Source organism: Vulpes vulpes, chromosome 4, assembly GCF_048418805.1.
Source record: "Vulpes vulpes isolate BD-2025 chromosome 4, VulVul3, whole genome shotgun sequence".
Lineage (NCBI taxonomy): Eukaryota > Metazoa > Chordata > Mammalia > Carnivora > Canidae > Vulpes > Vulpes vulpes.
Genome location: NC_132783.1, coordinates 62,199,402 through 62,211,905, shown reverse-complemented (window position 1 = coordinate 62,211,905; position 12,504 = coordinate 62,199,402). Strand labels below are relative to the sequence as shown.

The 12,504-nt window shown below is 34.8% G+C and overlaps 1 protein-coding gene across 3 annotated transcripts in view; it reads left to right on the top strand.

Moving 5' to 3' along the window:
• The window catches only part of RYR2 (ryanodine receptor 2), a 721,805-nt gene that overhangs the window by 293,065 nt on the left and 416,236 nt on the right, over positions 1-12,504 (top strand). For 2 of the 3 annotated variants that reach the window (XM_072755909.1, XM_072755907.1), the window contains exons 1-2: positions 3,543-4,140; positions 10,964-11,038. In XM_072755909.1, the coding sequence (XP_072612010.1) occupies positions 4,114-4,140; positions 10,964-11,038 (102 nt within the window). In that variant the 5' untranslated portion in view covers positions 3,543-4,113. Of the gene's footprint in view, positions 1-3,542; positions 4,141-10,963; positions 11,039-12,504 lie in introns of those variants that run through there. The other variant, XM_072755910.1, reaches the window with a different exon arrangement.

The following is a 12,504-nucleotide window of genomic DNA, read 5'->3' as shown; positions in this document are numbered from 1 at the left end:
AGTTAAGCATTTACATACATCATAAAAATAGTTGAGGGGTTTGTTTTTACAAATCTATATCCATCTATGCTATTCGATAGTCCCTATTGGTACACACTTGAAACTTGGACTTGTTAATCTTAAACTTTTGTTCCCTGAAATATGTTGGAAATATGATTAACTTAAAACAGCACCAACCTGGATGGGCCTAGAGGGTATTATGATAAGTGAAGTAAGTCAGAGGAAGGGAGATAAATACTGTATCATTTCACTTATATGTGCAATCTAATAAACAAAACAAATGAACCAAAAAACTCTCCAGAAACAGACTCATAGAGAACTAGTCATGGCCAGAGGGGAGGTCAGGGGGATGGGCAAAGCTAGGTGAAGGGGATTAGGAGGTACAGACTTCCAGTTATAAAGTTAAGTCACAAGGCGATCCCTGAGTGGCTTATCAGTTTAGCACCTGCCTTTGGCCTAGGGCATGATCCTGGAGTCCTGGGATCGAGTCGCACATCGGGCTACCTGCATGGAGCCTGCTTTTCCCTCTGCCTGTGTCTCTGCCTCTCTCTCTCTCTCTCTGTGTGTGTGTGTGTGTCTCTCATGAATAAATAAATAAATAAATCTTTAAAAAAATAAAGTAAATCACAGCCTAGGGAATATAGTCAGTAATACTGTAGTAATGTATGGCTACTACACTTATTGTGGGCAACGTGGAGTAATGTATAGATTGTTGAATTAATATGTTACACACCTGAAACTAATATAATAATTGCGTGTCAGACTTAAGTAAAAAAAAAATAGCCACCAATAACAACAAGTCTTTGGTGGTGAAATAACTTTTTCTTTTCTCAACATAATGAGGTTTACCAATTGAATCCTCACTCACAAACTAGAGCTATTACCAGTTGGAAGATTATGGAGAAATCATAGCATCTTGAGACCTGGAGAGAAAAGGTGACACATGAGGTGAAATTCGATGGATAGCTTGTGTGCAGGGTAGGACATTTCACCCTGTTAAACGAAACTTCAATTTTTTAAAAGATTTTATTTATTTATTCGTGAGAGACACAGAGATAGAGGCAGAGACATAGGCAGAGAGAGAAACAGGCTCCTTGCAGGAAGCGCAATGTGGGACTTGATCCCAGGACTCCAGGATCACTCCTGAGCTGAAGGCAGACGCTCAACCACTGAGCCATGCAGGTGTCCCAGAAACTTCATTTTAAAATAAAAGGATTCCTGAGTCAAAATTTTGCCCCTGTCTCTCCGATTGTCACATTGGATGATTCTTCTTAGTGACAAGCCTCCAAATGTTTGTTTTGGGCTAATTCTGTATCTATATAATTTTTGAGAAGACATTTCAGTAAAGGTTCTTTTGAAACTTCTAAAACAGGTCCATATACCAAAGTATTAATTTTTTAAATCAATTGTCATCTCACAAAACTGAAATAACAGTTTAAAAAATTCAAGGTTGACCTGAAAGGTGTAATTATGGTGGAGGAGGTTTTTAGGTCACCTGAATCACTGTGTCCTTATACCAGCAACAGATTAAATGCAATTATGCATTCTCTTGATGTCCGGTGTTTGATTACAATTTTCAGAGTAGAGTATTACTGTTTGATTTGTTTTTCTACTCATGATCATTTGCAAGCAAAATCCCCAAGGTGTTTCTCATGTGCTAGATCAAATGACATACTCTTAATAGGCCAGACTATTCTGGGCTTCAGTTTGCCATTCATTAGACCCCAGGGCTATCTGTGTTGGAGTTAAGCCTAAAAAGCACCATTTCCCTTGCTGGTTCATGTTCATTTTGCATAATATGTGGTATGCCCAATTCTTGCTCACATTTGGAGCGTCATCTGACCTACCAATTCTGGGACTAAACCTGGGACACTTAAGTACTGCCACTTGCAGTTTTACCCAAAGGAACTAAAATTTACCCCCTTTGGGTTTCATCCTCCACCAGTTTCTTTTAAGACAGAAAGCAGTGTCAATACATGTTGGTGCCTGGACTCTAATTGTATTTATAGCCCTGCATTTCTGTATATCATCTAATACAATTTGAGGTTTTATCTAATTATCTTCTCATGAGGGAAATAAATAATTGTAAACTTGTAAGCATAAGGTGATCCTTTCTAACCTACATCAAGTCTATTCTCTTCAATATTATCTTTATGCATGAGTTTTTTTAAAATCACATAAGCAATTTTTAAAGGATTTTTGTTATTCTTTTTCTGTTGCTTTTTATCATATCTACAGTGTTTACAATGAGATTAAAATAACTTATTTATCATTTTTGTTCTAATGGATCTTGCTTTCTTTTTTCCCTTGAATGATCCACTTTGAATTTCTCACAGTGTTACCACTTTGTTACCACTAGCACTTAAGCCAGATGGACCAAGAGATGATTTGTACAAAAAGCTCATGTTAGTAATGCCACAAATAACCTATCATGCATTTGATTATCTTTTGATAATGTGTGTCTATTACATCTGCTATTCTGCAGATGAATATTTTGGCCTTGCTAATTTTCAGTATTCATTCTCTTTTATCCTCTATCCAGATTACTTTCCCTTGTGTCTTATCCTTCTTTGCAGCTAAACAACTTAGAAACTGAATAGCAGCCCTCAGACTCCTCTGATCATTCTTTTTTGTATTTACTACATTCTTGAAGTAGTTTAACTTTAGATAACTGACAAAAATCAGGCTGAGAATATTTCTCAAGGAAAAAATGGCCAAAACCTAGATCAATTAAAAAAGTCTCATGAATAATGTGTCTGTCATAAACCATATCTGTAGCAAAAAAGTTTGGATTTTTGTTTTTCTTTGAGTTAAGGCTTAAAAATGGTTTTTCCTAATTCCTCATGTAGTGATAGCTGTATCACCAGAGATCACATATATGATGTGACTGGTCAGTTTCATCATGAAAAATGAGTTTTCTGATGTCATTTACCATTGATATCGCTTACAAAAATGTAAGCAAACAGCCTATATTTTTAAAGATAAGAATGAAATGGTTCTTTACATTCTTTCCTTAAAATTATAATAGTAAAGCGGTGCCTGATTGGTTCAGTCAGAAGAGCATGAAACTCTTGATCTTGGGTTTGTGAGTTTGAGCCCCATGTTGGGTGTAGAGACAACTTAAATAAACAAAACTTTAAACAAATTATAATATTAAAAATAAAAGAAAGGCCTGAGTCACAATAGAGTTGCCATTTAGTAATATATAAAATACTATGCGTGTATGTTTCAGGAAAATTGCTGTGATACTTAGAAATATCTGTTAGAAAACTTCCCCTTGCTGTTTTCTTTAAAATGAATGTATATATGTGTATCTTTTCTCCATAGGGCTTACACACTGTGACAACTAAATTTAACCCTAAGTTTGGAAATATAATGTCATTCTTCCTTCTTAGCTCTTTTACCTTTGAGTACATATCCTAAGAAGAGGGAGTCAAACTATATGGGTCTAAAGGAAAATGAAGAAATGCCACGCACACATTATGTTTTGTAGAAGCAAAAAAGAATGATTATAATATATGTAAATCATGAGAAGAGGCTGTGCAATTTTAAGGGAAAAAAAGTTTTTGCGATTTTTTTTCTCTGAAATTCACATCTCACAATATATAGTATGTAGGACTTGCTTCTTGTTATTTTGCATGAAAAAGGAGCAGCTTATCATAGCATTTTAGTTTCTGATCCACTTTACCTGCTGCTAATCCACTATTACTAAACTTTGTTTGGGTTGCTATTTATATTACGGCATCTTTATGCAAAATATGAAATCAAAAAACTTTAAAGCATTTTGAAGTGTAATTTTTGAGATTTTACCTTTGGGTTTTTGGGTGCTTAGCAATGTTGTAAATTGAATCATGCATTAAAGTAGAGCAGCATGCTTTCACAGAAATAGGAAAAACTAATGTAAAGACGTTTTTAAAGAGAGTTTTGCTTGCTACAGCTTTCTTTCCAGCATGTAGATGATATTAATTTTCCTTGTGACACCACAGTGAGTGTGATTTTTTATGCTTATTGTTCACATGACCCCATTTGGAACAATGGAATCTTTATAAATAAGAGGTATTTAAAAATAAGTCATTGAAATAATGTGTACTTAATGTTTATTCTCTTTTTCTTATGCCCCCACAGAAATTCATGATGAAGGTAAGACATTGAATCATCTGTTTAAGTATGTAATACTTTGTGCATTTGAAGTTTGGTTACATGTATTTGTTTATTTTTGAATTCATGGCACTTTTCACAGTTTTGTTTTTAAAAATTAAACTTTGGAACTTGTAAATTTAAATAAATCATGCATTTAGATTTGACAACTTATTGAACAGCTTTTGACATCTTGGGTTATATTGTAATATGTAAAGTTTTATTTAGCCAATGTTAAGAATTTCTCTTGTTAAGGGCAGCCCTGGTGGCACAGAGGTTTAGCACTGCCTGCAGCCCAGGGCGTGATCCTGGAGACCCTGGATCGAGTCCCACTTCGGGCTCTCTGGGGGGAGCCTGCTTCTCCCTCTGCCTGTGTCTTGGCCTCTCTCTCTGTGTCTCTATGAGTAAATAAATAAACTCTTTTAAAAAAAAAAGAATTTCCCTTGTTAAAACATATATTTTTTCAACGGCTTTTCTTTAGAATTTCCATTTCTGGCAGGTGATTTAGGGAATCAGCTCTTAATCTCTGTTCAGGTCTTGATCTCAGGATCATGATTTAAGCCCCACCTTGGGCTCTAGGATGGGTATGGAGCTTACTTAAAAAAAAAAAAAAGATTTTTTTTCACTCTGAGGATCATATTGACTATTTTGTTTTTAAGCTGTATTGCATGAATATAGTAGGAAATTGATACTCTGGGAAATTAGAAGAGGCACCAAGTTATTGAATTACCTACTCTAGGAGAAGTGAAAATGATTTAACCCCTTTTCATTTCTAACCAAATTAGAAAAATGGGAAGGTTTTAAAAGGAGACAAACTCAAAGAGGAAAGTACCTGTTCATGTTATTGAAGAAAATATGCAAAGAAGGGAAGAGCAGAATGTCATTCTTCTGATATATAAACTAGAAATTTTTTTAGTTTCATTTTTACGTATCTATCATATTGTTTGTATGACATTCATGAAATTTAGTTTTTTATCCTAAGAGTCAAGGAACAGTATTCAGAGAAATTTATTGTATTCACTTAGTAAGGGCTTATTATAATTTAAAAATTCAAAGGAATATTATTAAAAAGGTATAAACTATGAGACCTGTTAAAATTCTGGATGCAGATTAGAAAAGTGGCATGTAAGGAAAAGAACCAAGTGTTCCCATTAGTCTGTGGACTTACCTAGCTAAGTCTGTCATTCATATTTTCCAAAACTCTGAACCAGGAGCATTGTAGGGTCCCAACAACCAGACTTATTCATGAACATTAAGAATTTGACAGTTTGGATGGGATGACAGAGCAGAGCACTTCTTTGGAGCCATCTGTCAAAAGGACACAAAAAATTTTCCAAAATTTCAAATAACTGCAGCTATTAGTTTTGGTAGAAGATACTAAGTATAACACTGGGAGAGAGAACATTAACTACTTAATTAAACATCATGAAACAAGCATTTTAGTTGGCAAAATGGTATAAATAGCAGCAAAACCTGAATATGTCCTCTCCTTGCAAATATTAATACATAACTAATGAAATTGGGTTTGAGAAATTCAACTTCTCTTGCCCAATCTGTATTTACTGTACTCCTTTTATTGTCTTGCCATTTTATCATATCAATCCTTTATCTAATGCCATTATCTACTTGGACAAGGGTGAATGGAAGTTACCTGCAACTTGTTTCAAGCTCTTTCATGAGAGTCTGGTGCATATAAAAATCAATGCAAACAAAAAGATGATATATAGAGTCAATTTAAACCAGGTAGCATACCTAAAATAATTTAATTAGGCTCTTACTCCTTTTAACCGCAAAGCCAAAAGCCCAGTGGCTTATTTTCTTACCTGCATTGCAAGATCTAGAAAGGTTAGAATTTGAGTAGAGGTTATGTGCTTGAAATGATAGTAATTTAAGCCTCTTAAAAGGGAAGAGATGCTGAATTTTCTTCAGCTTTAACCTTTCAATCATTATTTTTTTTAAATATTTTATTTATTTATTCATGAGAGAGACACAGAGAGAGAGGCAGAGACTAGGTAAAGGGAGAAGCAGGATCTCTGTGGTGGGACTTGGTCCTAGGATCACGACCTGAGCCAAAGGCAGATGCTCAACTGCTGAGCCACCCAGGCATCCCCCTTTCGATCATGATTTTCTGTGGGTTTCATACCTGGACAGGTATATTTTAACCTCCTCGAAACAGACAGATGCTTGCTTGTGGTGGGAGCCCATTTCTGCTCTTGGGCACAATGGTTGGTTCGTACCGAAATAGATGTTAGATCTGCACCCCCACCCCCCGCCACTTGGAGACTTTTGGTTAAGACCCTATCAGAAGTAAACCATCTAGGTCCAAGTGGCTGTCTTGACAATGTTAAGTTGACTTTGTCAGACACATTTATTTTGCGAACCAAAGCCAGATTTCTCATTATAGTCATCCTGTGAGTCTGTTATGTGATTCGCTATTAAAGATGGCAGGACTAGGAGTATCTCCTGGTACTGCGGGACCCATAGGTTGACCAGAACACCAGACTCTGTAATTCTGTGTGGCTCTGGTTCATCTTGTGCTGTTCAGATTTGCAGTTTTAGGTCCTTTTCAGATGATACGAAAGCTTAGGCGTGGAGATGTTTTTCTATTTTTCTCCCTGGAACAACTCATTTTTCAAGTTTTAGTATTTGAAGGTAAACTGGAAAGCTTCTCTGCTTTAATAGCTGAACACAATAAAAGAAGTTCTCAAATGTGAATTTCTTATTGTTGTTACCTGTTGTTTTAAATTTTGGCAGTGTAGCTAAGTATTACCTGCAATAATACGTTACTGTTAAGATTTCACTATTTTACTTCTAAAATGGCATGTTATGTCATAGCAGTCAAGGGCTATAGAGAAGTTCTGTAGCCTGACTTATTAAAAATTTTGCATAAAAGGACCTGGAATTATGAGTAATGTCCTACATTTGTTAGCATAGCACTTCTGTACAGAAAAAAAAAACTAGAAAAACAAAAAACATAAAATATTTAGATATTATATGGTTAGTAAATTAGAGTTTTAAACAGCAGCCATACTAGAGACATGCTAATAAACTAATATATAACACAAACACAGATTTAAAGAACACAGAGCCAAAAACAAAACAACACAAAATACCAAAACAACAACAAAAGACAACCCAAACAACAGAAACATAGTGCTAGTAATTTTTATGTGCCTATAAACTCCTTTAGTTTATCTAAGTCATTGCTATTATGGTTTTATGTTTTATGTTTTTCTGCTCACATTTTAAGCTTTTTGACAGTAATACTTCAGATGTAGTTACAGTGATCCAATTTGTCTCCCTTCCCACAGAGGAGAACAGATGAATAAATTATGCCCATTGACTACATATTGTTCTAAATAAATGTAAATGTAGAAGCATTTACATAAAAGCTTTTACTTATAAAATGGATCCCCTAATTGGACATCTTTGGCAAGATCCTGGCCAGCTAGAGGCATAGAAATGCCTATTAATACTAAATTAAGATAATTTGTGTAAAACTTGAGATGAGGTTGGTTTAGAATACATACAGCAATGGTGCTTGGATTTTGTTTGAATGTACTCAGGACTCTTTTATCCACCTAGAGCTCACGAGCTCTTGTTTTTTACACTGTTGTGTATCATTAAGCTTGTCAGTCATTTCAGAAGTAATGAGACCAAACCCACACACAGAACCGAAAACATGTTTTTAATTGATATGTTAAAAAAAAGTCAATTTTTACCTTTTCATAACTGATGCCTAGCTCTCCAACATTGGAAACATGTAGAGAATTTGGAGACGATAGCTGTTAATGTTTTCGTTGTTGCTATTTTCCCTAAGAGGGCAGCAGTGCCTTCATGTAGACCCCATCATCTACAGGAGAGGACAGTAGTCTAGCAGAAGTTGACTTCTGGATTCCAGTTCTGCTTAGGGCCTGCTCACTAATTGTACCACAGAGATAGGGCTAGGCTGTGGTGATTGACAGCTGTATTTTCAGGGACAGGTAGGGCCTAAGTCACACCTGGAAATATACTTCAAAGGCTGTACATTTCAGGCAATACTTTTATGAAGAGGATCTGATAATCCATCACATAGTTGGAGGCATTAAGAAAATATAAAGAGTTAATTCTTAAACTTCATTTTCTTTGCTGTTAGTTTGCAAATATTTGAAGGAACCTACATGGGATCCAGTATATAATTGTTGAATGAGTAAATAGGATTTTCAGAGAAAACATTCATTCTCGATGCAGAAGAAAGCATTGCATGAGCTTATTATGCATAATACCCTTGGCATCAGGTGTACCGTACCTCTCAGGTGGTGGACTTCTGACTTTTTGAACAAATAGGACAGAGTATTTCTCTCTTATAATACTTACTGGAGAATTAGCAGGACTAGTTGAAGTATAGATGGCATTAGTGTGAATTGAAAGGTTATTTCATTATAGAAAATTTCATTTCCCACTTTTTTTTTCCAATGAGTGTCTTTATTGCTTGCATTGTACAAATGGGGGGAATGGGGAAGGCCAGTGGGGAGGACAGAGAATTGTCAGATAAATGACATACACACACAGAAAGGAAAAAGACCCCCCCCACACACACTCCACTTCTTTTTTCAGTTGGTACATTTGAAAGCTCTACTTACTCTACCCATGTGTAGATATGGGTAGAGTATCTACCAACAGGTAAGAGATCCCATGTGTGATCTTGAGAGGCAGGCCAGCTTTGAGCTTCCTGCTTCATGAGCTTGATGGACTTCTATCTAGTTGGTCCTAACAGGATTCTGATAGCATAATATGGTCATATATATGAATGCTTATAGGTTTAGGTTTGGGGGACTAAAGTGAAAACGGACATTTTGTTCTGGGGTACTGAAGTAATTCATCACCCAGCAGTGATGATCTTTTACTCATTGAAATTGCTCTAGGGGATTCCACTGTCCACATAAGCACAGTGTTGTAGAACCTTGAAAGAATGACCTTAAAGGTAGCTTCCCTACAACAGTGGGGAATATTTAGTCCCTAAATATTTGCTCACTTAAATGAAAGCAAGGACCAGGCCAAATTTAACAACAACAACAAAAAAAACGAATATGACTGACCAAATCAGAAAACACAGAAAAGAACTAAGGTACCTTTTTGGATACATCTCACATGTGTAATTTTTTTTTGACAAATGTTTATTGACTGTGAACGGAACGGGTTATCCACTCCACTCAAGAGTGGAAATTACACTTTTTTTTTTTTTCTGATTTGGAGTCAGGTAGAGTGGTATCTTTTATTTTAATTTTTTTAAAGATCTTATTTATTTATTCATGCATGATACAGAGAGAGAGGCAGAGACACAGGCAGAGGGAGAAGCAGGCTCCATGCAGGGACCCTGTTGTGGGACCAGATCCCAGGACCCCAGGACCACAACCTGAGCCGAAGGCAGATGCTCAACCACTGAGCTACCCAGGTGCCCCAGAATAGTATCTTTTAAAATGACAAGTTAGAGGGCAAGTAGTGCAGACCCTGAGACAGAAGTTGCATTCTTTTTGTGTTAACAGTGCTCTCTTAAGCAACAAAGTTAGCTTAGTGTGGGTTATCTGCCTACTAAATCCAAATCTGTGGCATAGATTTGTATTTAAGTGGTGAGGCAATCTACAGTGTAAAATGTATAATTGTCTAATTGCATAAAATCTATAGTTGAAATTCAGGCACTACACTATCTGCTTTAGCTTCACCAATTTGAACATTTGTGTCTTTGTGTGTGTGTGTATGTGTATTATATATAAGTGAACTATGTAGGCAAAGCCTTAGATTAAAAGGAGTACTTGCCACTTTGGGTTAAATCTAAGGCCTTTTCTTTCATTTCTTAAAAATGTTGTTTTGATTGGTATGACTGTCAAGTGTTATTCAAGCACGGCAGTATTTTATGACTTTGGAGCCCACGTATGATATGAAAAGCCAAGCTCCTATCAAAGTGATCCAGATAAGACAAGTTCTGAGGAGGACTATGTTTTTGCAAAGTAGGCATTTTCCCTTTTACTCTCAGGAAATGAGAAAAGTGATTCTCCTTTTTTTAAAAGCAGTTTTTCTTATTTGAATACCTTTCCATACCTGTTCTAAGAACGATTCTGTGGTCTTTTGAGCATAACATGTAAATTATTTTTTATTTTAAGAAAATATTTTAAGAAATTGTATGGAACAATAGGGAGAGGTATCTTCTGAGTGAAAAGAGTATAGTAGTATTAGATATTAATGTACTTTCTTCACTTCTTAAAGTCCACATACACAAGTTAACATCATCACTGTCTATCCTGAGTTCTCCTGGTGATTTGTAAGCATGCTAAAATTTGAGAAGCATGCCTCTTTCATATAAAAAAAATGTGAACTCTTTTAAAAACAATTGGAAGGCATGATAAAAGTCTTAAACCTGTAGATGATTTGATCAGTTTTGTGTTTTAAGAAGATTCATTCATTTAGCAGGTATTTTTCTAGTCCTTATTGTGTCCCATGCATTTTTGCTGAGAACCTGGAAAAGTATGGTGAATAAAGTACCATAGCCCCTACCCAATGCAGGTCACAATATAATGGGAAATACAGACAATAAATAACTAATAAATAATTACAAATTATGATAATTACCAAAATCAAGTTTATTCTTTGAGGACTAGATCAACTGTAGCCACAGTAGAGATTTCCTTGATAGCCTTACTCCAATTTAAATATTTTTATGATAGAACTTTGCTTAGGTGTATGTTATGCTTTCCCACTAAACTTTTCCTTGATAACAAGAGAGTATTTTACTGACTTAGTTAAGTTTACTCTTTTTTTTTCTTGTTGATCCTTTCTGTTTTCTACACAGACTGCTCAAGGTGGTGGTCATCGAACACTTCTCTATGGACATGCCATATTGCTACGCCATTCCTACAGTGGTATGGTGAGTAGGCATTTGGATATCATCTCTCATAGGGTCTGTTGAGATATACATCATCAGGAAATGTTAGTAATAGTATTTCTAGTGATAGTATTAATGAATTCTGTAATTGTATGTGTTCTTTAATATCTTTGTGTCCTCTTTAATTTTCTCATTTATGAAATTAGAGTTAGCTTAGATGATCTGTAAAGTCCTCAGTTCTATCATTTGTGACTTTTAATAGACTGATTTTAGGAGGAGGGAGGCGTAAGAATCAAATACAAAATATTTGATAAGATAAAAAAGCTGTATCCAATATGGGTTATCCTTATAGGTATAGGTATCCATATACATTTCCATCTATCTATCTAGGTATATATTTGCACTTTTATATATTTTTATAGTCATTCTATTCTTTTGAAAGCTTTATTAAGTTATAAAAGCAATACATATTCATTTTATAAAATTTGGAAATTACAGAAGACATAATTCTTTATGATCATGTTAATGAAAGTGGGGACTTTTAAAAAATTGTAATCTTTTCTGTTCTTGAGAATTTTTTTTACATAATTGAGATCTTACCACAAAACCAAACTTATATCCTGATTTTTAAAAACATATTATTGTAGCATAAGCATTTTTCACATTATTTAAATAGCCCAGCATTTGGAAGCATAATGTAATTGATTATCCCTTTTAGGATGAAGATAATTCTGGTAGTATTTAAATCATACAAGAACAGGTGACTAAGCATAGCCACAATATCAGTACCCAAAACATATTAAAAATTGTCAATCCCAATCACAAATACCAATGTGAATATCTGACTTAAAATTCTGGTTAAGAATTCAAAAGAATAGGAAGAGAAGTATGGGAAAAGTATAGATACGATTTTAATGATGACTTAATACCATTTTTATTAGTGTGCTTCATCATATAAATAGAATCAAATAAGAAAATTGTGATCATCTTAACAGGTGCTGAAAAAGGATCTAATAAAATTCAACATCTATTTATAATAAAAACTAAGCAGTGATGATTCATTTCTCAGTGATAAAGAAAATATAAATGTCAAACCAGTAATGAACATCAATCTTAATTGTCAAACACTAAAGTGATTCTTGACAAAACTAATTCAAACAAACAAATAAATAAATAAGTAAAACTGGAAATATCTATCTGATGTTCCAGAAATCTTGGCTGACACAGCAAGATATGAAATAAAATTAAGGAATGTACTCTAATAAAGTAGCTGGATACTAGAGAAATGTATAAATACAACCTATTTGCATACAACAATCATGAATTCAAAATTCATGGAAAGACTTCTGTTTCTGATACCAATCAAAACATAAAAACTGCATTAAATAATAAATAAGAGGGTCTGTTTTAAGAAAACAAGGTTAGGATCCTGGACTTGGTCAGTAGATCTAGGTTCAGGCTCACTTTCCTATATGGTGTTCAGCCTTGGATACTGTGTTGAACTTCTT